General features: G+C 39.4%; 2 protein-coding genes across 2 annotated transcripts in view; one reads left to right on the top strand and one right to left on the bottom strand.

Moving 5' to 3' along the window:
• VAPA (VAMP associated protein A) overlaps positions 1–12,514 on the top strand; it is a 33,433-nt gene extending 20,919 nt beyond the window's left edge. Inside the window, exons 3-6 of the mRNA XM_053246595.1 lie at positions 1,004–1,107; positions 3,223–3,303; positions 7,517–7,693; positions 9,966–12,514. Coding sequence (XP_053102570.1) covers positions 1,004–1,107; positions 3,223–3,303; positions 7,517–7,693; positions 9,966–10,121 — 518 coding nt within the window. The 3' untranslated portion in view covers positions 10,122–12,514. The remainder of the gene's footprint in view (positions 1–1,003; positions 1,108–3,222; positions 3,304–7,516; positions 7,694–9,965) is intronic.
• Positions 12,515–17,748: 5,234 nt separating this feature from the next.
• The window catches only part of APCDD1 (APC down-regulated 1), a 54,533-nt gene continuing 45,163 nt past the window's right edge, over positions 17,749–27,118 (bottom strand). Inside the window, exon 5 of the mRNA XM_053248935.1 lies at positions 17,749–23,283. Within this exon, the coding sequence (XP_053104910.1) occupies positions 22,832–23,283 (452 nt within the window). The 3' untranslated portion in view covers positions 17,749–22,831. The remainder of the gene's footprint in view (positions 23,284–27,118) is intronic.

The raw sequence follows: 27,118 nt of genomic DNA, 5'->3' as shown, positions 1-27,118 counted from the left end.
TGTGCATATGTTTGTGTAGTATGCAGCTAGGCTCGCCTGAGCTTGAGTTATGTACTCTATGCATTGTGAATCTTGTGACACAGTTGTAGTCTGGATTGTTATGTTGATCAAGAGATTTAAGGATGGTGTTGCCTGGTGGCAAAGGGCTTGCAAGCATATGCAAGTGCTGTACACATGAACAGAATGTTTTTTGCATATGTAACAAGTCAATAGGAAAGCTACATCTACTGAATGTCTGGGACATTTACTATACTTGTTCTGTGATGGTGAATGATTGACTTTTCTTGAAGTGTCAAACCAAAATTTAACTATGTATTAAGTGATTTGGAAAGCTGTACCTGTTAAATTTTGACCCAGGTTTCAGCCCACTATTGTGAGGGGGGAAATGGGGCTAAATTATAAATCATATATGTAAATGTTGATGCAAACTGATTGCCTTCTGTATATCTATATGGAGTGTTCATATCTTGTGCGATCTGCTGGAGACAGTCACAACCAGAGCTCAAACAGAACAAGCAGCATCCTGAATAGTGAGCTTCCAGTCCCTCCTCTAACACAGTAGCACTGCTTTGTTCTGCTTAGGAATGGCAGCAGCAGTCAGCCAGTCCACTGGACTAATTGCATTGCTGTTTCCAAGACTTAGAACAAAACCAAGCCTACTTGCACCCAACTACTGTATATTGCAAAGATTTCAGCAAGACTGACTTGCTCCCTCTTGCTGATGGATGACCATATGCTTCATGTTTTGAGGTGGGCTTTCTCCTGCAAGGGTTCTCTTCTTCTCTGCGCTGTTATAGTGAAACTTGATCATCTTTTTGCCTTGTCTAGGCATCTTTCGGAATGGTAACAGCAGGATGGACCTGTAACAAATTATGCCCACAATTTTCAGATGTTTCCATCTTCTCTCTGCAGCTGTTTAATTGTGTTTAAGTGAAAACTTGATGTTCATAGGAAAAAAAAGTTTAAATACATCTTCATAACTCATGTTCTGTCTGTTATGCAGTAATGTTGCAGCCTTTTGACTATGATCCAAATGAGAAGAGCAAACACAAGTTTATGGTACAGACAATCTTTGCCCCACCAAATATTACAGATATGGAGGCTGTGGTAAGTAAACTACTATTGTAAATTTCAGGTTTCAGTAGATGACCAAGGTGAATTTTTACTATAGCTCTTTGAAACAAGGCTCCATAAGCTTATTCTACATTGTCGTCTGTGAGGGCTTGGCCATGGCTGGCCCTCAGTCTAACCATTCCGCTGCCACCAAAAAGACCTCTAAACCTATGTGACTGCTTAGGCTTACAGTCATTAAACCCTCTGTCATTGAAAAACAAGACCAAAACTTAGTAATGTGGTAAAAAGGGCCGGCAGGTGGGACTAAATGACTGACAGAGACTCCAGGAAATATAGTACAAACAAGAACAGGTTTACTTAGGATAAAAAGGTTTCAGAAATGCAAAAACAGTACAAGAACAGTAGATGAAAGATGGGCTGTAACACTCTCCCTTTTATTCAGTATCAAAGGGATACATTGTCCAATCAAGCAGTTTCTTCCTTCAGGCAGCCAGAACCTTCTGTCTCTGCCTGGAGTCAACCATTGGCAACCAATAGCAATACTTTATAACTTTCCCTCCAAAACTCTGCAGCTGACAATATTTTTACCTCTGACAAAACTGTAAGAGGTTCTTGCATTTAACTCTTGCAGAGCCTGGAGTGGACAAAGAACAAGGCAAGTAAAAAACAGAAATTACAACCCATAAAACAAAGTGGGGAGGGGATAATTCCTTTATAATAATATCCAAGGCTTTTCAGGAACTCTGTCTTCCTTCTCCTCTCATACTACTTTGACAGTACAGGAAGGAGGGGTAATGTTGGAATGCTAAAGAGGGTGAGGTAAAGTAATGGAGACCCTGTCTGGAAAATCTCCAAAAGTTCTTTCCAATTAGGAACTGCATACAGGATATGGACTGGTTTCTTCAGTGAAGAAAACACCCATTCCTTTGTGTCATCAGGAATCAGTACACTACTGCTTGCCTATCCTGAATCGGATCTGTTTGTATTGACCTAGTCATTAATTCACTTCAGACTAACAAAAGGGACAAAGACTGCCATGTTCAATAGGCCCAGAAGCAAAAGTCATTGATGAGTATAAGTGTATAGAGATGAGCAGTAACATTCACAGCTACTGTCTGTAAATCCAAGTGACTGACAGTTGAAAACTTGGAGAAGCAGGAACATGTTCTCAAAGGTTTAAGTAATTTGTTGGGCATTTCACTATTATGGCCATAGGGGTCACAGCTGAAGAGGACTGAAGGGAAGGAAGAAGGTAAAGTAAGTGTGCAGATATGGTAGAGGACCCAAGGTGGGAAAGGATGGATGTGGGAGGAATCAGGACCCAAGGAAAAAGTTGGGACTGGCATGCTACCCTCTCAGCTACAGCTCCCCTCACTGGCCACATTTCCATAAACATTTTCACTATCTGGTGAGGATATCACTTGTGAATAAAGCTTTAAGCATAAATAACACGGACATGAGGATTGGTTTTTGTTGCCCTGTCTCTGAAGTGGAACTATTAGGAGTAAGAAAGTTCTTGGAGTTCTAGTTTCAGACTTTTTGGAAACTGCTCTTCTTCAAATAAGAAAAGGAGATGGCTATACAAAGGCAAGAAGTAGTATCCAGCCAAGAGTGGCCTTAGGTTTTGCTTTTAAATCCTATAAGTAGTGTGGTAAAGTGCTGCATATCTTGTTCTCTCAATTGTTGTATCACTATTACCCTTGCCCCAATGTGATGTATGGAAGACAGGGAACCTCAACCATTTGTGGTGTCTTGTCTTGCTAGTTCCGTTTTGTGACCTGTAGTTGATTTTAACTTTTGAGTTTCTAATTGTAGAAATTAAAATAAAGTCCCTCTTTATTAGAACATGTCTAGAATAAAATGGCCATCTTCATCTTTGTTCTGTTAACTTTAATTTTATTATATTTGGTATCTACCAAAACAATCCTGTGTGGGAGGTTAGACAGAAACAGTGATGTGCCTGAGGCCTTGATGAAATTCATTACCTTCATAAAATGGCATTACCTAGACTTCCACTTCAAAACCAGACATCCTTCCTATTATTCTACTTCTTAACCTGTTTATAAGTCAAGGTGTGCAAATTTTTTTATGAATTTGAAGATAATGAAAGTAAAGCAGTTACATGTTAATGTATTTTCATTGTTATAGTGGAAGGAAGCAAAACCTGATGAATTAATGGACTCCAAACTGAGATGTGTATTTGAAATGCCTAATGAAAATGATAAGCTGGTAAGTTTAAAAGAAAAACAAATAAAAATCATTACACTGTATCCGGATCGTTTAAGCTTAAAATTTGTTACTTAACGTTTTTGTTATCTGAAGCATTTATGTAATTCTTTTCAGTAAGCTTAAATTTCTATCTACATCCCTGCAGTACAGACGTGAGAAATTGGTGAAGTCAATAAGCTGGTTTCATGTCACTTAAAAGAATTGGGTGTGCTGAATGAGCACATCCAAGCTCTGGAAAAACTATGTGAACATGGCTCTAACCATTTGTTCTATGTTGTGTTTAATTGTTTGGCCTCTTACTGTTTTATTCTTTGTATCTTAATAATTGTATAGGGTGCTTTTGCTCATAAGGCGGGGAATATATAAAGGGGGATATAAATATTGGCTGTCATCCAGACTTGAGTTGCATGCACCAAAAATGCTGCATGCATGCAACAAGAGAAGAGTGATTTTTGATTATTGCCGTTTTCTCTCTGGAGCCCATTGTGCCTCCTGAAAATATGTCCTACAGGGCTCTAAACCTCAGGAACATATTATCAGGAACCACAATGAGGAAAGGGAGAACCGTGAAAATAGCCCCCCCCCCCCCCCCGTTGTGAGCATGCAGCATTTTTGGTGCGTGCAGTGTAAATCTGGATGTCAGCTATTGTACTGGTAGTTGAGGTGTGTGGAAATCTCTATAGCCTTAGTTGTACAGTGTCACACAGACTTTATACATTTAATGCAGAACCTGCTAAAGCTGCCTTCTCATGAGTCTGAGCTTTTAAAATGTGCAGTGGTTTTGCCTTTCCCTAGAGGGCTGATCCAGAAATCTTAGATTCCTTCTAGTGGAGTGAAAGGGGTGTCTGTACTTTTCCAGCAGCTCTGGGGACTGCAGGGAGGAGGGTGGGAAGAAGAAAATGGCTTTTGCTAACTCCTTGTTCTGCACATACTGCTGTGGATGCTATCCAATAGAAACAAATTTTAAATAGCAGCAAAGCTGAACAGCAAGGAGACAAAGCATCAGAATGATAAACCCATGATTCAGGGGTGATACAATCAAATCACACTGCAGACCCACTTGAACACAAGTATCTAGGAGGAAAGGGGCTTGACGGGCCTTTTGAGGGAGTATGATGGTAATACATGCTAAAGAGACAAAACCAGAAATAAACAGAACATCATATGAAGTGACTATATTTTCTTTCCAGTCTTATATGTATAACTAGCATTTGGGAAGCTGAAAAGGAGCTTGTGTACCAAAAAAAAGTGCTAAGCTACTTAAATAAAAAGACCACAGTCATGGTCCGCCCAATACATATTATTAGCAGAAACACTCACAGTTCTGTGGGTACTATGGCTTTGCAATAAGAGAGCCTTAAAAGATCCCTCTTTGCCCAGTTGACAAAGATTACATAATGTGTGTAAAAGCCCTTGTAGTAAATAGCTCCATTTTATTACTGAATACATGTAGTAGGTATGCCAGCTATGGAATACTGTAGCGGATTTAACACAGCCTTTGTCTCAAAGCAAGCTCACGGGAGGGAAAGAAAAATGCTGAATCATCCTCTCTCTTGCCTTCACCCACAAGGGCTGTTCCTTTAAGATTAAACTGTCCCTTTAGTAGCTCAATCGCTGCCACCATGCCCACTTTTTAACAGAGTTTAATCCCACCACCCCTGGTATGGGCAAAACTCCAGGGAATTCTCCTTCTCTTTACTATTGGAAATGTCCACAAAAACCTCCACGTGCAAGCCTACACGTGATAAGAAAACTTGGTAGAGTTATTGAGCAATCAAACTGAGATGTGTGTTGCACCAGAGACAACAAACTGTTCCCTGGCTAAACCCTTCCCCAAAGCCCAAGCCCTGGCTTCCTTCCTGAACTCACCAAATCTATGGTAGAGACTTCAGGCCCTTGCAGTCCTCCTTGCTGCAGCCAACAACCTGTTTGTTGCAAGCACATCCTGGCTCCAAGCAAGCTCCATCCTGGCTTCTCTTCCTGCCGCATGGCCCTCAAGGTCCCGCCCACTGTTTGCTGAGTGGCTGATCCCTAGAAGTCACTCCTGTCAGTCAGGACAGGGTTAACTCCCGGTTAACTCTTTAGGGGAAGGAGAGGCCGTTCACTACAATTAGTAGCCTACTACATTTATTAAGCTTGTCTTAGTCCCTTAGTTCTGAACAAATTGCCAGTTCTAGCATAACTTAATACTTTCATTGCCTGTGTAGCAAAATTCTTTAAAAGATTGCAGCACAGTTTTCATAGGATTTCACATTTACCATGTCAGGTTAGTGCATCAAAATACAGCCTTGACATGGTAAAAATTAAATCTGACCACGAGAGAGTGTATTTGTGCCCAAAAGATGTGGTTTTACCATGTCAAAAATTAATGTGTTGATTTGAGCCGAAGTTCATGATAATTGACTCTTTTCAGGCCTTGCCTTTAGGCTGGGATCCCAAGAACCGTGAGCATAGCTAGAACTTGACTCATTTTTGTGGCCGATGTTCTGCTGCGAGACACAGGTCGCTTCTGAAATTTGAACAGAAGTTTGTTTTCTCAGCAGTGGGAAATACTGTAGCAAAACCCATACCTGTTGCATATGTGCCCCCCCCCATAGCTTACACAATAAAATTGTGTCCTATGCCAGCTTCCTTTTTACCTGTTCCTGTGCCGTGTAAGCAGGTGCTTGACTTGTTTGTCATTACACTTACATTTTTCTGAGTAGCAGACTGGGTTTGCAGAACCTAATCCTCTAGCCATTGGTGTAGTCATTCCCCTAAGTCTTGTAGTGGGAGCTCTTCTGTGCAGAGTGCATGTCCCACCTGCCACCTCAGATTTTACTTCCATCAGGATCCATGTACATAACTGCAGTCAGTGGCATTCATGGGGTACCTACAAAATATAGCCAGAAGATTGACAGGATGGAGCCTGTCACTGAGATCAAACTCAAGATGAAACAGTTTTTTTTGGGGGGGGGGGGTTTGAGCGAGCTGACCCTTCAGGCCTCTCAGTAGTTCATTAAATCAGTTGTAGTTAGCTAAGAACACAGAAACAATTGGCATATATTAGAAGAGAGAACATAATAGCTCAAGTATGTCTTAAGTTGATTAGAATAGTTGCTGTCTTTTTTTAGGGCCTCTTTTTTACTCTGTTGTATAAACTGCCCACACTTAAAAAAAAGAAAGATTTAAACTGTCACTAGAATTTAGATGAGTGACAAAGATAGGCAGTGAAAGGCATGAGCTTCTAGGTGGCAGCGAGGTTCATTCAGCCACTAGAAGCTATGGGAGGAAGCAAAAAGCTGAAGCCCTGGCAACTGGATGTTCAGCTCAAGGTGTTCTTGTCTGGTTTCTCATGTGACAGCAAACTGCAGTTTGGCACTATGAAAACGAGCGTGATCAAGCAGGTTGTGTAACTGTTTGCTGCACTGAGCAGGGGATTGGACTGAAAACTTCCAAGGTCCTAGTGACTCTAAATTCTTTTTTCTAGGTTGTGGTCTGCTGCATACCAGGAAGTAACTAAGTACTCTAAGTAAGGGGTAGGGGAGAAGGAAGTGCTGAAGCCCAAGGCTCTTTTCAGCCCTGTTTTCATAGTATCAGAACGTGGTTTGGTGTTGTATCTGAATTGAGATCAAGACTCCTTGGACCTAGCATCCAATTGCCAGGGACGTTTTAAGCTTCTGAATCTGGGCCTCTTTGTCTTACAAACTGTTTCAGTGATCTGTACCTCTGTAGTTTCACATCTTTGCACAAAACCATGAAAAAGCTAAAACTTGCTTTTCTTTAGCCACCACCTCCCGAATTAAACCAAATGTTGCATCTGATTCAGCTTTGTATGTGTCAAATGTTTGGCATTTGCAAGTCTGTAAACTTAGCCATTTCTGAACCTACCTAGCTCTCCTTTTTCATGCTCAAATCCCTGTCTCTTCCCATTCTGACAGCTAACCATAGTTCAAAATTACATCTGCACTGATTATGCTAACCACAGTTGGTAAGCTTGGCTAGAGAGCAAAGGATCATGCAAGCCGCCCTATTATTCATTCGCCAACCATGGTTAGGAGTTCAAGAATGTGATGTCTGCATTGAATGACTATATCCATTTTAAATATTTTTCAGGATTTTCATCTTGGAAACTAGCACTTTTAAAATCAAGTTGTAGTAAAATTGAATCATGTTGAATACTCTCGTTGATTAAGGAAAATTAGGTTTTTGAAACTATGTTTAATGTTTGCAGAATGACATAGATGCAAGCAAATCTGCTCCAATACTGAATACAGCTAAACAGGATGGTCCAATGCCAAAACCACATAGTGTTTCACTTAATGACACTGAAACAAGGAAGCTAGTGGAAGAATGCAAAAGACTTCAGGCAGATGTGTTGAAAATTTCAGAGGAAAATAGACATCTGAGAGTAAGTTCCATATAATTTAGATGAGTTCTTGATCAATAAAGTTGGACTCTTGATGATAGAAGAGTTAATGAAATGCATTTTTAAAAACTAAGCTGTATGTATGTATTTATTTATTTACTTGCTTACCCTAATTATACATTTTCCTCAAGAAAAAAGAATTACTGGATTTAGCAAATTCATAGTAAATTTTCCTATCGGTATATGTTTAATTCTATAACTTTCTGTGGGGAAAAAATCCTATAGACTTTGTTTAAATCGAGCATAATTTGGTTTAAGCCTTAGTGAACTTTCCTAACTGGCAGCCCTCTTTGAACTATTAGCACATATCTGGATGCCAGACATACTGGTTGATATCCAGACTAGCACTGCAGTGGTGTGACAAGACTTTAACACTGTGTGTTAAAGGGGTGGGGTGATTTTCAACAATCTCCTCTTTTTTTCTGAAGTCCACTGTGTCTCCCAAAAGTATGACACTGAGAAAATATAATTATACAGTGTAAAGTTGTGGTGTACATAACTAAAGGTTTTAGGTTGTTCTCCTAGGTCGTTCTCCTCACCTTCAAGGTCTCTGGGGTGTTTGCTAATGGTGGGGACCTTGTGGTTTTTCTATCCCTGCCCATAACCTCCACTTCTTCAGTTCTACCATTTTTAGCTGACTGAAAGCCTCCTGCTGCCTTAAATGACTTCACCCATTTTTCTCTTTGCTCCATACATGTGGAATACTTTCCTGAAACATGTATAAGGTGCCACTTCTTCCTCTCGCTTATATCACATGACCTGTGATTTCAACTGTAACCAAATTATTATACTCACCCATTGTTTCCTTCCTACTGTCTGTCTGTCTGTCTGCCTGTCCATCCTTCCATTATAGGTTGGCTGGAATGTTTTTATTCTTCAAAGAGACTGGGGGATACACTGCAGCATCTTGTTGTAGGAACCATTGATTGCATTCATAGTTAGGGATGTGCACAAAATGCAATTCAGCATCTGAAGCGCAGCACATCCCTTTAAAATGGAGGGCTTACACGGTCCCTCTAACATGGAGGAAAGCAGTTCCATACCTGCTCCTCTGCCGCTCGCTGCCACTTGCTTAATCGCGCCACTCCGCCCCCCAGCTATTGTGCACCGGCAGTGCACAATATTCAGATAATATTCAGATGCCGAATCGCAATTTGAGCACATCCCTAGTCATGGTGCTGTATAAAATTTTGTTGCAAACTACCATGTGTTAATTAATATTGCTACCTGTTAGTGTATTAGAGTGCTGGACTGGGACCGGGGAGACCCAAGTTCAAATCCCCATTCAGTCATGATACTCGCTGGGTGACTCTGGGCCAGTCACTTAACTCTCAGCCTAACCTACTTCACAGGGTTGTTGTGAGGAGAAACTTAAGTATGTAGTACACCGCTCTGGGCTCCTTGGAGGAAGAGTGGGATATAAAATATAAAAAAACAAAACAACAACTAAAAACTAAAATTGGTCTCTTTCTTGATAGATCTACCCAAGAAGCAATTCTGTATAATTTGATAAATAATCATAGTCCATTACTTTGGACTTGATTGTCTTGAGTTCACTTTCTTGCCACTATACAGAGCCATGCAAATATTGCGATTGCCAAAAGCCTAGAAAGCCTTGTGCTCCATTGTATGTGTTAATTTGTAATCCTGAAGCTGGATCTAGCAGTGGTGATTCCAGGAAAATCACCATGCCCAGCTGAACTTTAAAAAACTTGGGCCTCTGGTTTGTAACTTTTGTAAGTACAGACTATGATAGATAACTTTGGTGTGTAAGGAAAGATTATTTTCATTTTTAGGAGGAATAAGATCTTACGGCATTTTATATGCACATACATTATATTGTAAATAGTGTGAGTGGAAGGAAGCTCATGAAAGCTTTCCTAGCCTCTCCTTGGAACAGAAGTTCCCTTCCCCACCACAAAATCCATTCATGAAGGTTGGGAAATTCTTTGATGGAGAGCTGAAGTGGGGAGGGGAGAGTGACAAAATTGCACCCCTTTGCGTAAACAGAGGTCTTTCTATGCATGCAAGAACCATTTAGAGAGAGAGTGTGTGTGTATGTGTGTGTGTGTACACATACACATGCTGCTTCTCTTAAAAATTGCCACCCTTTAAAGCCAAAAGGTTACCAGAGGTACAAAGAACTTTGTATGATATTACTTAAACATGCTTCTTTTCTGCTCTGCTTAAATTCAGATCTGATATCTTTTTTTGAAAAACCCTCTATTGATGAATTTCTTAAATGTGTTTTCAGGAAGAAGGCCTGAGGCTGAGAAAGGTGGCACACTCGGATAAATCTGGATCATCAGGCTTGGCCCTTCGAGATAATGTCTCCAATCCTCTTCCCTCACTTCTTGTTGTAATTGCAGCCATTTTCATTGGATTCTTTTTAGGGAAATTCATCTTGTAGAGAGGGAGAAAGAAAGAAGCATGCAGAACGCAGCTTCCTTTTTGTTTTTCCTTGGCCAGAAAAAGTGTATTGACCTACCACTTCATGGGTAGTATGGCCCAAGTGACCATTTTTGTGTACAGCATCATACAGGCTTTGCCTCTAATGATCTTGCACGGTTAAACATCACAATAAAACAGACAAACTGTTCGGCTGCTGGACAAAATTGTATATTAATTCATCACTAGCAGGTGTCAGTTGCACATCCAGTCCTTTATGAAAAGTCATTAGAAAAGAATTGTTCTTTCTTCTGTGGTTTTAATAAGAGCTCAAAAATTGTTCAAAGTCTTGTAAATGTTGTTTTAATAATCCTTTTAAAATTTTAATCTGTTGCTCTTGCCTCTTGGAAAATGATTATTAGAATGCTAATCCCACTTGTTCAGGAATATGAAGAGACATTCTGTGGGGAAGTTGTTCCTCTTGGAGTGTAAATTTTCTCCCTTACCTTACTTTGCTAATATCATGGCAGAACTTCTTATCCCTTGTGAGGCGGTTGTTGAAAAAGTATTTCATCCTTAACAGCCCTGTCCCATGGTATTTAACATACAAAAGAAATAAAATTGTTAACAGACTTTCTCCTTGGTAGTTTGTTTCTGTGGACTGTACTTTTAGAAAGGTTTTCTAACCAATTTTATACATAACCTGCTTCTTGCGACAGATGAATATTGTTCAGTTCACTAGCCATAGTGGCTTGGACTGGTGCCAGTGACATTTTGGAAGAAAAGTAGTGGTTTCCATATCTTTTAACAGTAGCAATGATTTCTGGCTTTTTAGCCAGACAAAAACAAAAGGCCAGAATTTGATTTGTTTGGGGACATGGGATTAATTATAAGAAGCAGATATTTTACATTTGTCTTAAAATATTGCTTGGCTTTGCAAGTATTGAGTAGGCAACTTTGTGTTGTATCACTGATGTTCCCTTATCTTTCTGGGGTCCCCAGTATTTCCTTTAATGATTAATAGTCTGTTGTTCAAATATTCCCCAGAACTACGTTTTGGGTAACAATTCCAAATCAAACAATTCCTACTTTTATGATATAGAAAATTTGATATTGGCTGAGCAACTTTGATAATTTGATTTTTGTGAGAGGAAAATAAAGCTTCATCCCACACATGTCTTGGCACAGTTGCCCATTAGCTATGCATACTTTCTGTGTTCTCGAAAATTCATTTTATTGAGTCTGAACTGTTTCTCTGCACTTGTGGCTTGTTTCATTTTTGGTCTTTGTCATTAAGTAGCTATTTTTTGAAAGCACAATAAGCTGTTTTTAATTGTTATCCATCCTAGAGAATTATTTTAAAACTGACATTTTGAAAGGCTTAATCCTGTAAGCGAAATTTTGTATATTCTTGGATATGGTGCAGCTAAGCGTGTTAGATCTTATGTAGCTGAGAAATGTTCTAGCAAAAATATCCATCATCTTGGTTGCCTTTGATTTCTAGTGCTTTTTAAATGGAAGCTGTACTTGCATCATGTATTGTCACAGCTCTTTCTATGGTAAACTTTTTTTTAAAACAAAAACCCTCTTGCAGTTTGCAAAGAAGACAATGAACAAACCACTGCTTGATGTTTCACTTAAAAGCATGCAAATACAGACATTTCCTTTTGTGTGTGTTCTGGAATCTGCATTCAAGTCTTCTCCTGCCCTAGCAACTGGAAGAAGTATGCTCACGTCTGGTTCTCACTTCATCAATTCTAAAACTAATAAGACTTTTCATACTGTGGTGCGTAATGGTACGTCAGAAGAAATCATAAATCTGCTCCTTAAAGGAAGTTGATCACTGCAAGATTACAGGGTGGGGGGGAGACTAACTTACAGGCTGTAACTTCTCTAGATAAATTTGAATATTTCTATGTGGAACAGGAAAACCCAAGATATGTTTACTGTTGAACTAGTGTTTACAGATGTTTTTAGTAATGATTACACATTTTAGGGATAGAGAACAAAGTAATCTATCAAAGCCAGACTGAACTTGGATGTACGGTATCGGGAAGTATCCCGTTGCGGGAATGATCTCATGCCACACACATAATTAATTACTAAAGTCTTCAGTCTATCATAAGTAGAGAACAAGTAATTAATAAGGTTATGAGGGTCTGTTTGGGCCATTTAGTGGTTATAAATTTTAAAGGTAAATATCAAGTGAGTCAAAGTGCATTTGGGCATCATAACCAGTATACATACAGTGAGGTGCTCCTGCTTATATGGATGCGCTTCTGGTTTCTAATAATCCCTTCACAACTGTATATAAAATGTAATGCTAAACTATTTTGCTCTCAGGAGTGATTTTGGATGATATCAACTGTATTCAGTGACATTATGTAATATGGATTAAATTGTCTGTTCCTGAAATGGTTGGAACTTTGCCTGTTTGCTTATGTACATAAATGTGAGGATAGTCTGTCCTGGATGAAAGCCATACGTCCCCCACCATTAGATTTCCTGTGTATTGTGAATTATTTGCTCCTGCAGCCTGGATGGCACAACCCTTGCATACAGAGTTCATAATATGTTTTAGTAGCTATATGTTACTTATAGAGAACACTGTTGAGTTCAAATTTATATAGGATGTCTAAGAGAACTTGCTTAAGGAACACGGATCAAAATAAAACATACTTCATTCTGTTGCCCAGTCTAAAACAACTCCATATTAACCAACTTCAAGCTCTGTTTTAATCTGTTTCAAAGTAGGAAGTCTCTGATCAGAGATTAAAACAAGTTCTCAGGTGGGTATCTCAGTGTACATACCTTTGCTGTTCAGAGCTACAAAAGGTCTGAACTTGCTGGTACACTAGGTGGCAGCCTAATACCATAAGTGGGTAAAAATAAATGCTCCTGAAAGTTAGTGACACGAAAGCTTTTAAAAACACAGTTGACAATGGTTGTGTCGCACATGGTAATTATGATAAAGTGTCAGTGTTGCTGCTTATAATGACTAAGTGGTCATAATCACATCAGCCATTAGCAATCAGGCTATTAAATCGTTCAATAGCTGAAGCAAATACATCCTGGTTTGTGGAGGTTTCCTGTGTATGCAGGGATTAAATAGTTCCCACATGTAGATCGTCTTGATTCCTTAGAAATCTCCTTTCAGAGTGTGTCGTCTTCAGTCAAGTCAGTCAGAGCTTTATTTCAGTCTTTGACCAACATGAGGCAGAAGCAATAACGTCGATACTATAAAATTAACATTAGAAGCAAGAAATTTCTTCTGTACCAAGGAACTGTGGAAACTAACTATAGAGTAAGTGGATATAAAAACTATAAACTTATAAAATTGCTGTAAGACTAAAATCTGGGGTTCTATTAAAATTGTTAAAAGCTTAGGGCAATAACTAAATTATAAAAGTAATAACGATAAACTATGTTGTCTAAAAAATTAAAAATCTAAAGCAGTAAAAGCTATATAAGGCTGAGTAACAGTATAAGGAGATCTATGAAAGGCTATGAAGTTAATTAAAATTAGGGTTGAAATTAAAGATAAGCTTTCTTTGTTGTCAGCCATGCTGATAAGGCTGCTGCAGGTGGTTTGAGGGAGAGCATAGGGAATAACCTATTCTTGTTCAGCAGCATTCCTGTAGGGTGAATTGACAGGCTCTCAACTTGCCTGTAGTTTTTGACTCTAGACTTGTGCAGCCTCTGTGATTCATCATGTGTATTTATAAACTAAAGGAGTGAAGGAAGTTCCTCGCTGGCTTTCCAAGGATATCCTAGTATACATTCCCTTGCTGTGCACAGCTTCAAACATTTTGGAATGGTACACTAGGTGGCAGCCCAACACTGAAATGAGTGTTTCTAAAAACAGGCATTCCTGCCAGAACAGGTAACTTCGATTTTGGAATCCAGTGATTCCGTACTTAGTCCACCTACAGATAACTATTTGGTACTACTAGTGCCACATAAAATACTTCTCTTTCATAGCTGTGAGTGTGCAAGATCAGAAATTAATGTCAGCCAGTAATATGTAAGGTGGCCTGATGGGGAATATGTTCATGTTTTAAGTTTCAGACCAGGCTGCAGTGTGAAGATTTTGTTTGCCCTGCTATTGATGTTTACCTGTCCATTTAAAAAAAGAAAGAAAGAAAAATGGGTTTGTACTTGGGAGTACCGAAGTTCTCTCAGGTAGTGTTACATATGTATTGTCTTATGAGCAACTTAATGGGTAGTGTGAAAAACCCGGTCATGAATTTGGTTTTGTGGAAGCAATGTTAGACTGTGGAGCCAATCGGTTAATGAAAGTAAGGAGGAAGGGAACATGACAGCAAAGGTGGAGAGGGTAGTGTTCTGGAGAGGATGCTAACTGCCTGTTTTTTCTACCCCATGGTGATTCCCTACATGTGTTGCTGCTTTTCTGTCCTGCGCTCTGTTGGCATCAGCTTTCCATTGTTATTACAACCACTTCTATAGCTCCATCAAAGTAAGTGACACTTTACCAAGTACAAAGCCAAGATGACACATTGCTGCCCTGAGGAGATGATAGTCTACATTTCACTAGTTGGGGAGATGGGAAAGAGGAAAGGACAGGTGGGCACCAATGCATTGGCACACATTTTGGTTTGAGGGAACCCAAGCTTTGTCTGCAATGGCCCTTACTGTCACCTTAATGCCCTGCTTTGCCCTCTTGCTGTTTGCTGTTAATGAAGCTTGTAAAAATGCAAGCATTGCAGTAAGAATAAATTAAGCTAATTGGGAAATACTTGCTTAAATATGCCCAATTCTCACATTTATTAAATAGCACAACTCATGTGAGTGTGTATGTGGTTTAACTATGTGCATTTCAAAGCTTTTGAAACTAACAAACTGCCATTTTATTTTCAGATAGTTGCTAACACAGATTTTGAACAAGGCCATAGATTAGTAAAAAGGCTATATTCTGTCATTGGCCCATGTATTCTTAGGCCCTTTGGTCATAGTTGCTGTGATTTCAGTGCAGTGGGTTCTTCATAGTTTGAAGCTGAGCCCTGTGGTTACTGGGGGAGGTCAATGTAATTATACTGAAAAAATTGTAAGTAATCTTACATAATTCTGTTATCCCAGGTTTTAACTTCTTTTGACTAGTTCTACATTACATCAGAGACCATCCCTGTGTTTAGAGCCTGCAAATACACATCTCCTATATCCCCTTTCCCACATTTCGGTTCAAATGCCAGGCATTCTTGGTGGCTGCCTCACAATGGAGACTGAGCATTTTCTAGACATGTTGCAAGATTATTTTGTTGTTGGCAATGCCTTGCAGTAGTCATAGTAGCTGGTGCAAAGCGGGTATTTCTGCTTTGTTTTGTTAGAATTGGTCTGTTTTCTTAAGTAGTTTTTTTTAAAATGCTGCAACCCACCTTGAGCTTTGGGGAAATCCTATAATCGTTCAAATTTTTAAAAAGCTGTGCAGTACCCAATTTGGAAACAAAAGCATTAAAGACTTCTCCAGCTCAAAAACTTGTACAAAATTATGTAACTTTCATGCTTGGTATTGGAGCCCAGCATAAACCAATACTGCACTGCACTGAAAAATGCTCTTTTTAATGTCGACATACTCAAAAAACATAATATTAGATTGGGTCAGACAGTCGGCATGATCAGCTTGTATTTCTGTTGTGCCCTCTTGGGGAACAGGTTTAAATGAAATAAACGAATACAGGGATCCCTACATAGCATTCAGAGGCCATATTAGAGGGGTCATTATTAAAGCTTGCTACCCACGGAATTGTGTTCATATTATAAAATAGCGACATTACTTAATCACTTCACACAACCAGGCTCCCATATGATAAACATGATTGTGTGACTCGGGCTTTAAATAGCAAATAAACAAACTGAATTGTTTCTTGGCTAATCTTTCCTTCAGATGCACATAACAACCAAGCTATGAACACAGCAAATGATTTCTGCTTTGCAGTGGGGAAAATTATGTCAATTAAGTGTTGCTCTGCCTGTCTGTTGTCGTGAGCTATTTGAATGAGAGCAAATACTGTTTCAGGAACATATTTTATTTGAAGTATATAGCCTTTCAAATGTTTGCAAAGTGACTTCTGAAAGCTCTTGTGGTAATCCAGAGAATAGTTCTGAACTTGATTGTTTAGCTTTTAGGACTGTGTTCTGTAAGAACTCTGACATTTTAATGTGAGGCAATAGAATGATTAAAAAAAAAAACTGTTTAAACCACTGAGAGCATATCCCTTGGATATGTAGTTTTGAAGTCCAAAGCTGTGCTTTCAGGCTTGCCTATCAGTGTTTCAGGGCAGATGAGAAGACGTCTGTGTTAATAATCTACACAGCCAAGAACTCTGCTTTGGATCCTCTTAATTGAAAGTTGGAAAGCAGTAAGTGCTGCTGCTGAGCTCTTCTTTCTGAGACCACCTGGCAATTTTTCTAATTGCCCAAGTTTGACTATCTGTGTACAAGCTTCAAAGAGGTGGGAGTCGGTGCATATTGGAGAAATGACTGTCTCCCTTTATAAAATAGTGTACTAGAATGGCTAGCAGATTTAAAATGTTTCAGTTTGAAACTAGTGGAAACTGGACAGATATGGAATCTTAAGTTACATTAACATTTTTTGGTGTAATGGAAGCTGTCCACTATCCTTGACCTTTCTATAGCACTGCATCACTAAACTGTAGGCTTGGATCAGGAAAATATTCTACTGTAAGGTAAGGGATAAATGGACATTATACTCTATTAATTTTTGGAAAGTACATGCCACGACCTGAACTGATTTATCCTACACCTTGATATCTTTAAAAACTTAATTATTTCTGTAAACACAGTTTTCTAGTGGCAATCAGTCTCATAACAATGCACATAACTAGCTCATGACATTTAAGTTAGTTTACTAGTTAGTTGTAATAATTCCTGGTCTGGAGTTTCAGTTTTCTTAGAAAACTACCATTACTTACTATAAAGGCTACTAATAAATGTCTGCTGGTGTTAATGGAAAGGCAACAAAGGTCATGTCTCTTAAGAATTTGCAGTGCTTCAGAGTTGAAGGCAAGATGTTGCCAGTAGATGGCAGTATATTATTATTAATCTATTGTGGAGGCATTGATCTTGAGGTGAAATATTTGTTTACCCAGCATGGATTGGACCTTTATTGGGGTTCTTGTCTTCCCAAGCCCTGCTATTTTCAGGGTGCATATCTATGTCGATATCCTTGTAAAAGTTTATACTTTTAAAATGGCTAGATTGCTTTTTTATTTCAATGATATTAAAAAAAGTTTGAGGGAGCTTATGCGGAAGGCTACCTCAGAAGAACTGAGTACTTGTTGGGCCTTCTACGTGTCCTAGATTGCAGTATTTACTTGTCCTCCTGGATGGCAGCCATTGCCTGCAATATTGCACTCATGTATGCCAACATGTCCTGTTTTAATATAGTGTTGCAGTTTCAGTAGGTAACATTTCATCAGGTCCAACTGCTAGTTTCCACCAAAAGATTTATGTTTAACTCTAGCTGGCATTTCTGACTGTGGAGAAGGTGTAAATTATACTAAATTGGTATATTTGTATAATCTTTTTACAAGAGGCCCACAAATAAAATGTTTCTAAATGTTGGAGTAGAACTATCCAATAGATACTGATAAGACACTGAGAAATTTGAGGTCTTTTTACCCTTTATTTAATCAACATTTGACAAGCACCCACATTTTCCAGGCAATTTAAACTAGAAAATGAAGCTGGGAAGCAAAATATTTTTTACAAGGTTACAAAAATAAAAATATATATTAAAAAACAATTCCTGGGCTTTGCGCAGATAGACAACCACCTTAAAATCTAATCCCTTTTATAGCAAGATACTATTTTGGTAATGATGATCCATCCTATGATGGCACATTAGTTGCACAATCTGCAGCCTAGAGCCAAATATGTGCAGGAAGATTCTCATTTCTAGTTATGGCAGATGTAGTTTACACATATGCACACAGGGTGCTTTTCACTGTCATTTAAAAAAATCAGAGGACTCTGCATGCACACAGCAGCATTCCAGGTTTGATTACTCTTCTCTCCCATTGCCTATATGTCTGCTACAGGTGCTGAAAATTAATACCAGAGAGAGAGCTAATTACATGATAAAGCTTTCAATTTATTTATTTCTATTTGTACGCCTCCCCAAACTTGCATCTCTGGGCAGTTTACAGCAACAGAAAACAAATGAAAACCTTAAAACAATTTAGAGCCACAAGTCTGGTTTTAAAAGCTTGGGTGAATAAAAGTGTCTTTAGCGACTTTCTAAAAGTTGCCCGAGATGGGGAGGCTCTGACAACTTTCCAAAAGTTGTCAGAGCAGGGAGCACATTCCAGAGTTTCGGGGCAGCAACTAAGAAGGCCAGCCGGGTAGCCACCAGATGAGCTGGTGGCAACTGCAGACGAATCTCTTCAGATCTCAATGGGCAAGCATCATAAATAAGACGTTCTCATAAATACCCTGGGCTTAAGCTGTTTAGGGATTTATAGGTTATAACCAGCACCATATTTTTTGTCCAGAAACTTATTGATAGCCAGGGTAATTCTTTTTATATAGGAGTAATATGGTCTCTCTTAATGTATTAGCTGGATTTTCATATGGTAATTAAAATCCATCTATTTAAAATGGCTGGTTTATTGCCGAAGGGGTGGGGAAGTTCACAATCATGCATTGGCTGTCTGTTCCTTGAATGTTAGATGAGGACCAAAATACAGTACCACATATTAAAAATGTCTTATAAAATCAGCTTTCTCTATATGGTTTAAAATGACAACAGTTCACTGCTAAGTTATGCTTGTTTCTAGCCTTGGAATTTGTAACTATTCAAGGTATGTAGATTATGTCATGAATGTTAATGGCTGGCAGACTAATGTTGCATGAGCCAAAAAAAATCTATGTGCAATGGGGTAGAGTGATATTTGCCAATCTTCCTGTCTTGTTGCAGATCATTGTGCCTCCCAATAATATGTCCCTGAAGTTTGCAGGGATCCTCTGGAATGTATTTTCAAGAGGTACAGAAGGAAGTGGGATTGGTGAAAATCACCCCTCCCACATTACACAAAACATTTAAGAACATAAGAACAGCCCTGCTGGATCAGGCCTAAGGCCCATCTAGTCCAGCATCCTGTTTCACACAGTGGCCTGCCAGATGCCGCTGGAAGCCTACAGCAGGAGTTGAGGGCATGCCCTCTCTCCTGCTGTTACTCCCCTGCAACTGGTACTCAGAGGCATCCCTATAGCCCTCTGACTAGTAGCCGTTGATAGACCTCTCCTCTATGAAGTTATCCAAAACCCCTCAACGCCATCCAGGTTGTTGTGCACAATGTTAGTTTGATTGTCAGCCAATATGCCGTGTACCATGTTATGTTGAACTGTGAAAGCAAACTTGCTCTACACTATTTCTACAAAACAGCTACATCTATATTTTTTTTCTATTTAGCAAATGATTGAGCTTCCTCAACTCACCTTATAATTAGCTCATGTTTTCTGAGCTTTTTCAGAGAACTGTTGGGGAAAATGTAGGCTTAGTTTCTAAGAAGCTTCTTCAAGAACCTGGACAGAACAAGTCTAGAGGAGCTTGTTCCCATCCTCTTATATCAGCCCCTCTCTTTCCTAAGCAACTTTCAGCCCTTGTGAAGGGGTTGAACCAGCAGCAGGAAAAGCTCTTGTATGACGTGAGTGGCTTTGTAGACATTCTTACAGCAGGATGGTTCTGACCAAGCAATGAATCTGTTCGAGAGGCATTGGAAGCCATGATTCTTGAGCAACTTGGCAGGAAAGGATGCCATCTGATTATGCTCCAGAGTATCTACGCCTTAAGGATGAAGCATGCAAAGCTTGTCCTATTACCAGCCAACCTCCCCACCAGTTCTTCCCCCTGCTCAAGGGTTTGTTTGCTTGGCAAGGTGAAGGGATTACTGGTAAGGAGGGTGACTGCTAGCAAATCCATCATGAGCCCAGCCCAAACTTCAAAGGAGCTTTGGACTTGGTTCATAAGGAAGCTGGGGTTTCAGAAGAGAGTGAGTGTGTAGGTTCTTTCTGAATCCTATCCCATATTCTGGACTTCACTGGCATGACTCCTCTTACTCAATAACAGGTAATCAATTGTTAAGCAAGTTGTTAAAAGTGTTAAGCCATTTTTATGAATTTAGTAAGTGGTTAGTAAGAAACTTCTTGTTTATAGTTGAAAGCATAATGGTTGAACACTACATTTATATTGCAAATCAACTGGACCTAAAAGAAATATACCTTACTTGCAGCATAAATGTTAGCATTAAGCCCTGACATTATTCAAATACACAGTAAGCCATTCTCTGCTCACCCCCACAGATGTGATTGGTCATTTTCAGGGTGCTGGTGGTGGGGCAACAAGACTACATTGTGTGGCAACACTCCCTTCAATGAACATTAGTGTCTCTTTAGAGTCTTTACTATAACACACAAATCCAGTAAAATGTCAGACAAACAACACTCTGTGCTTATTGTACATGTATTTTTCACTATTAAACATGAAAAAAGGAGCAACTCCCCCAATTTCTACCCACCTATGTATTTGCTCCCAATGTGAAGTGTTCCAAGGAAAGATGCACTCTTAGCGTTGGGTAGCAGTTGCACAGGATGAAAAAAAGTGGTGGAAGTCCAGACTCGAGCCCAAGTTGATTATAGAGCCTGGTCACCCCACTCATGATTCTTCCCTCCTCTAACTGCTTTATGAGAACACCTGTTTTGACTTAAGAAGATGGCCTTACTTGGTGGAATCAGGAGCACAGCTGACCTCTGGAGATGGTGGTGGTCGTCTCACAGTGATGTCTGTTCAGTAAGACCAGCAGGAGCTAAGATGATGGAGGGGAGGGAGAAGCCCTGAGTTCTAATTCCCAATTACCCATTGATAGTTTTTGTCATCCATCCATACTGCATATTCATGGGGGGTGGGGATGGGAAGGAATTATCCCTCACCCTGGCTGTTACAAATCAATCAGTTATCCATGCCTCCTAGAAACTTAGGCCCCTATCCCACATAGCACTAGATTCCCTTAAGACTAATGGGCTTTAAGCACAATTATCTCTGGGCTGGATGAGTGGCCTTAAATCCTTTTACCCAGGCTAAAATGGGTACAAGAGCAAGCAACCTTAAACAATGTGATTGGTTTAGAAACATATGATAACAGATACAGGTAGCATGTAATTAATATTCTTTTGTGTTTCAAGCACATTTCCACATTCCTAAAAATAAAAACAAACTACTCCCTCCTTGAAAAAGGGATTCTCAAGAGTTCCTTTTATAGACAGTGACATGTGAACATTAACAGGATTTTAAAGCATCCTTTCAGGACAGGAATCACTCTTATCCCTTAATGCCTTGGTCCCTGCAGAACTCTCTCCAAGAAACAATTCTCACTTAAAAACACAGCCCAAAGATATCAGCAACTGCAGACTGGATTGTAATCTTAACTTGGAGACATAATATTCTAATTGAAATCTTGACAAACTGACTAGAATTCTATCATGACTTTCCATACAGAAAATGGCATACACTTTAGAGTAATACCACTTCATTGTGAAACGTGATGGATCTTACAGTGTTACTTCATTTTTAATTACATTTTAAGTAAATGCAATTCCCATGATTCCAACAATTTGTGCACAGTGAGAAAGGTGAAAAAGATCTGAAATGTCCAAATCACATTCCCTGCAGTCCTTTAAACAGGCCATGGGACTTTAGAGTGGACTTATTGTGAATTTTTTTTAAAAAAAATCAACAATCTTGTCTTATACCAGTAAATGCAGCTGTTCACTGAATTGCCTAGTCTAATAAAACACAATTCAAGATAAGTGCACTGCATATAGCAGGCATTCCATTTGCCTGACTCTCTATGAAATATGGGGGAAGACTCATTGGCTTTATTGCTTCTGCACTTGAGAGAACCTCTCCCTCCCTCCCACTACTTTGTCTTGCTTTTTAAACGTTTGATTATAACCAGTTGGTGGACTTCAGAAAATGGTATATATAATCTCCTTTGTTGAGCAGTAGTATAAGAGAATGCTGGTTCCACATGTCCATCAAAAATCTTAGATTATTCTTAAGTTCAAAGCCTATGTATAAATGATTTAAATTATCTTTGTAGCTTTAATTTGAGATTTTCCATTCAGCATTCTTGACCCTAAGGATCACTTAATATTTTATGTACAATCTATAAAAGTGTATTTAGATACATCCTGGGTTGAGTTTCTCATATATACATATATACATTGTAGCATAAGAATGATGCAATTTACCAGTATTGACACAATACGATAACAGCATAATTCTGATAATCAAATTCTACAAATTTTCTGCGTAGGATGAACCACAACAGCAAAGCTGGCAGAGAAAAGGCCATGTAAGATATTTACGTTCATCCTGGCAGTTTTTTTAAAAGAAACTGAAGGCGGTTGGGAGGGGGACTGTAGTCTTAAAGTGCAATTACTGTTGTGCAGTCATGTCAGGCCATGAAATCAGACTGGATCAAGTACAAAGCAGAAACAAATGAGTGCTGTTGATGATTCAAGGAGGGGAAAATGAGGAAATGAACAACAGTTCTCAGGCATTCAAGTGCATCAAGAACATAAATGTCATTTTCTGCCTGGAAACATGCCTTTCCTCGCCCCCATTCCCCTGTATTCCAAGTCCTGTGCTGCCCTGATTCTTGAGTCATTTGAAAACATACAGAGTCCCAATTTCTAGCTGTAAATGCCCATGTGCAGCACAGTACAACCAACCAACGTCATAGCCAAAACAAATGCATAGGAATTCTTTGCTGTTATGCCACTGCTGTACCACCCCAGTTTGTTTTCTTCAGATGATTCACCTGGTCTTGGGGTCCATGAAGTGCACTGAATTAAGGGCATCTGATAAGAAGTGGCTCTCTTCTCAGGCCTGTCTGGGCTGGACCCATCACTAGGCCTTTGGCCATTATACAGCAAATATCTTCCCTTGGCATCCTGCTCCATTTTGAAAATCTCATACTCCGTGTGAGGCAGACGGATCCCCAAAGCAACACAGCCATTAGTATGAGTAACATCTTGCTGTATGCCAACTTGCCATGATCGCTCTGCTCCACATTCATTTCCATTGAAGACATTCAGTAGAGAGGCAGTAGCTATGTCCATGGGAGTAACCTTCATATGGTTCACTGCAAAAGGTGCAAAGAGCAAGCTGTTAGTTGTGCTTCTGAAGTAATGGGATTTTGTTGTAGCCCAGTTTCTGATCTCAACAGGGACTTGATGCTATTTGGTAAAAGATTCCAAACCCAGTAATGTTAAAAGGCATGACATTTTGTTGTCTTTGTTTTCAACTGGACCTTTATAGCACTGCTGTTAATTAAGATTAATTCAAGTGAAATGTGCAGAATGATACTAGTTTAAAACCAGAGTTAGTATAAGCAGTTGCAAGATCAGCAGGGTCCTGCTAAGTAATACCCAGAGTCCATCTACTCCAACATCAAGTATTCTATAGTGGTCTATAAGAACATGAAGGCAACAGTTCTTGAGTTTGTTTTTGCATTTAGCTATCACAGCTAATAAGCATGAATTTGTCTAATCCCCTTGTAAAGGCATCTAAATTCCTGTAGTAAATTCCATAGGTTAGAGAGGGGTGTGTGTTTGTTTGTGTATATTCTATGAGAATGCTTTCATTCTACTGGCAAACACCAGCAGCATCCACATCTTTTGCAGAGTAATGCTTAGTCAATATAAATTCCTTTCATTAATGGAAGAAGCTTAAACTGATGAACACCACTCCATGAAAGGTGTGGATGATGCCCAGCAAGTGAACATGGCTGACTTCTTATTCGCAATAATGGACTTGCAGCTCAATGATAGAACACATATTTTTCATGCAGAATGTTCCAGGTTCAATCCCTGGTATCTCTGGGAAGGGCTGGAAAAGAGAGAGCTGCTACCAGTCAGGGTAGACAATACTAAGATGATCAAATATCTGTTTTGATATTAGGTAGATCCATATGTTTAGTGTGTTCTGAGGCCTTTTTTGTTCTCATTTTCTCGTGCATTCTCCTTTGCTTGATAAAAATAAATCACTATAAACAGTTTAAAGGTGGACTTGACAGTTTACATAAGATTAAAAACAATCACATTGCTTAGCTTTTATTTTCTATGGCAAATGTTCCACCAGTTTAACTTTTCAGGCTGAAAATTTTCAGGGCATCCAAACTGTTGCCAAAGCACCTCCTTAATGACCACCCTTTGGGGCTGTGCATTGTGGTTCACTTCCCTATCTTCCCTTGCTGTTTTCTTCTTACTAGACTGGTCTCAGCCAAAGGGAATGTAGTGACATCCCTGAGGGGAAAGTGGATGGATTTAAGAGTGAAGGCAGTCTTCCTAGCTTGGTCACATGCAGGGGCGTAACTATAATAGGGCAAGGGGAGACAGTTGTCTGGGGGCCTATTGCCTTGGGGGCCCCCCAGAGGCAAGTCACATGACTGACTCCCCCAGCTGCACACCCGCCCGGGCTTCATCCTCCGAAACTGATGTGAGTGTTAAGACCTACAGCTACCAAAACAGCATGTCTTTCTCTAGTACCATTAAATGACTTGCATTGTCCACAATTACACAAAACCTTTAAAAAAATAATTGCTCTCCTTCCCTCTCTGAATGGGTGAACATTTTTCGTCCACCTCTTGCCCCTGAAAAATGGCTATAACAGAATGATTGTTTAGATGCTGACTTTTTTTAATTTACCAAAAGCTCCCCACTCTCTTAGCTTGGGCTTAGTCATTTCCCACAAACATTTCAAACTGCAATAGTTCCAGAGCATGCACAAACCTATAACATAACTTAAGTAAATGAACTGATTCTTCTGGTGTGTTTTGCTGCTGGATTGCTGCCTTGTTGCTTAATGATGTTATGGTTTTAAACATTTGTTGTAAGCCACTTTACAGTACTTTGTAAGAGAGACAGGGTATAATGATTGAAAAAATAAAATTTGTTTTATGCCTTTGATATAGGAAATTGCACAAAATGTGCAATATGCTCAAGAGAGTGAATTCAAAGAAACACATGTAGAATTCTGCTCATGTAATACAGCTTTTTTGCCACATTGTAGCTCTCTGACCCTCCCAATATGCTCCTTAGGGTTGCAAAGCTCACCTGGACAGTGTGGTATGAGGCATAGGAGGTTACAGCAGGAGGGGAGGGGACTGAAAACCCGAGGGCAGGGGCGTAACTATAATAGGGCAAGGGGAGACAGTTGTCTGGGGGCCCACTGCCTTGGGGGGCCCCCAGAGGCAAGTCACATGACTGACTCCTCCAGCCACGCACCGCCCGGGCTTCCTTCAGTTGCATTCATCCTCCGAAATTGATGTGAGTGTTAAGACCTGGAGCTACCAGAACAGCATGTCTTTCTCTAGTACCATTACATGACTTGCATCCTCCACAATTTACAAAACCTTTTAAAAAATAATTAAGGATTATGTTCTATTGTGGCACATTGTGTGTGTGTGTGTGTGTATGTAAATTTTACTATGCTTTTTGTTACCACTGTTCAGCCTCATTTAAGATTTCTTCACTTCATGAGCTGAGTGTCAGTAAGGGGGGGGCATTTTAAAATCTTGTCTCTGGGCCCACTCCAACCTTGCTACGCCCCTGCCCGAGGGTTTCCTTATGCAAGCAGAAATGCCTTCTCTTTGCACATGGTATCCTTATATACAACTCCTCTTTTTAAAAAACCAAGCTGCTAGCTAATTTCTTTGGAGTTCATACATATACGATTTCCCCCCCTGTTGACAGTCTGGATCACTGTTCTTGAAATACATGCCTACATGTTACTAAAAATAGCTTTTAAAATTAAACATGTTTACTAAATCTTAGAATTAAAGGCATAAAGCTTACTAGGTGGTAGTAGTAAGTATGTGGAGAAATATGAGTTTATCCAGAAATATGTTCCACTCTCTTCAACAGGGCTTACTCCCATGTGAATGAGCATAGGGCTGCAGTCCTATTCGTTTTGGGCAATACTTTGGCAGTATCTTGCTCTGTTAAGTAACCAGTTATTTTTTAATCTGTTAAGTGCTTAATTCTAGTTCCCATTTAAAAGAGAATGTCTAATGTTGCAAATGTGCCCAGCAAACTGACTAAGAGTAGTTTGGGGTTTACACATAATTAGTTTTTAGGAATGGGAAGAAAAGGAAAATTCCACCAAAAGCCTGATGGCTAGATAGAAAAGGCAGAGATTAAGCAGTTTCTGTTTCACAATCCCCATCTCCTAACCCCTGCCCTAGGCAAGTCTGCAAATAAAACCAAGTTCATTTTCATGAGAGAATAAAGGAGAGAGGATGCTATAAAACTGCACTCAAATTTCATTTCAGAATTGTTCAATGGCCAGGATATAAAGTCATGTCTTTTAACATATACTTGCTCACAAAGCTAATGAAATAACCAGTTCCAAATGGAAACCTAAAACCTCAGAAAGTGTCAGTTCCATTACAGTCATATATTATCCACACTTTTAAGGCTTCATGTGTGCAACATCTTGAGGAATGGATAATCTATAAACTTCAGTGCTTTAAAGAAACAACCTTGATTTATATCTTGCTCTGGATTCTCCTGATCCTGGGAAGAATGACTAGGTTTAATTTAAAAGTAATTTAAATCATTTTAGTTATGACTTCAAGCCGAACTGAACGGGCCTCCACATGGGGAATTTCAAACAAAATGAAGTTGGCCTCATTTCAAGTCTGTGTGGTATGATTTAATGAATTTGTATGAAAACATTCAACAAACTCACAAATCCAGGCACCTTTGTCAAGTCATTAGCAACTTAGATGCAATTCAATTTTAATACGCTCTTCTGCCTGGCTTGTTTGTGTATTTGTTTTACAGTCATATGTACTGTAGTTTCATTATCTCTGCTTAGAGCTGGGATACTGGTCTAAAGACAGTGAATCCAAGAATACCTTTATATAGGTGATAGCCTACATCTTAGGTTGCAGTGAGGACTCCTTGTTTTCCAGT

Source organism: Hemicordylus capensis, chromosome 4 (genome assembly GCF_027244095.1).
Source record: "Hemicordylus capensis ecotype Gifberg chromosome 4, rHemCap1.1.pri, whole genome shotgun sequence".
NCBI lineage: Eukaryota > Metazoa > Chordata > Lepidosauria > Squamata > Cordylidae > Hemicordylus > Hemicordylus capensis.
Note: the sequence above shows the minus strand (reverse complement) of the source record. Positions and strands in the feature narration are given on the sequence as shown.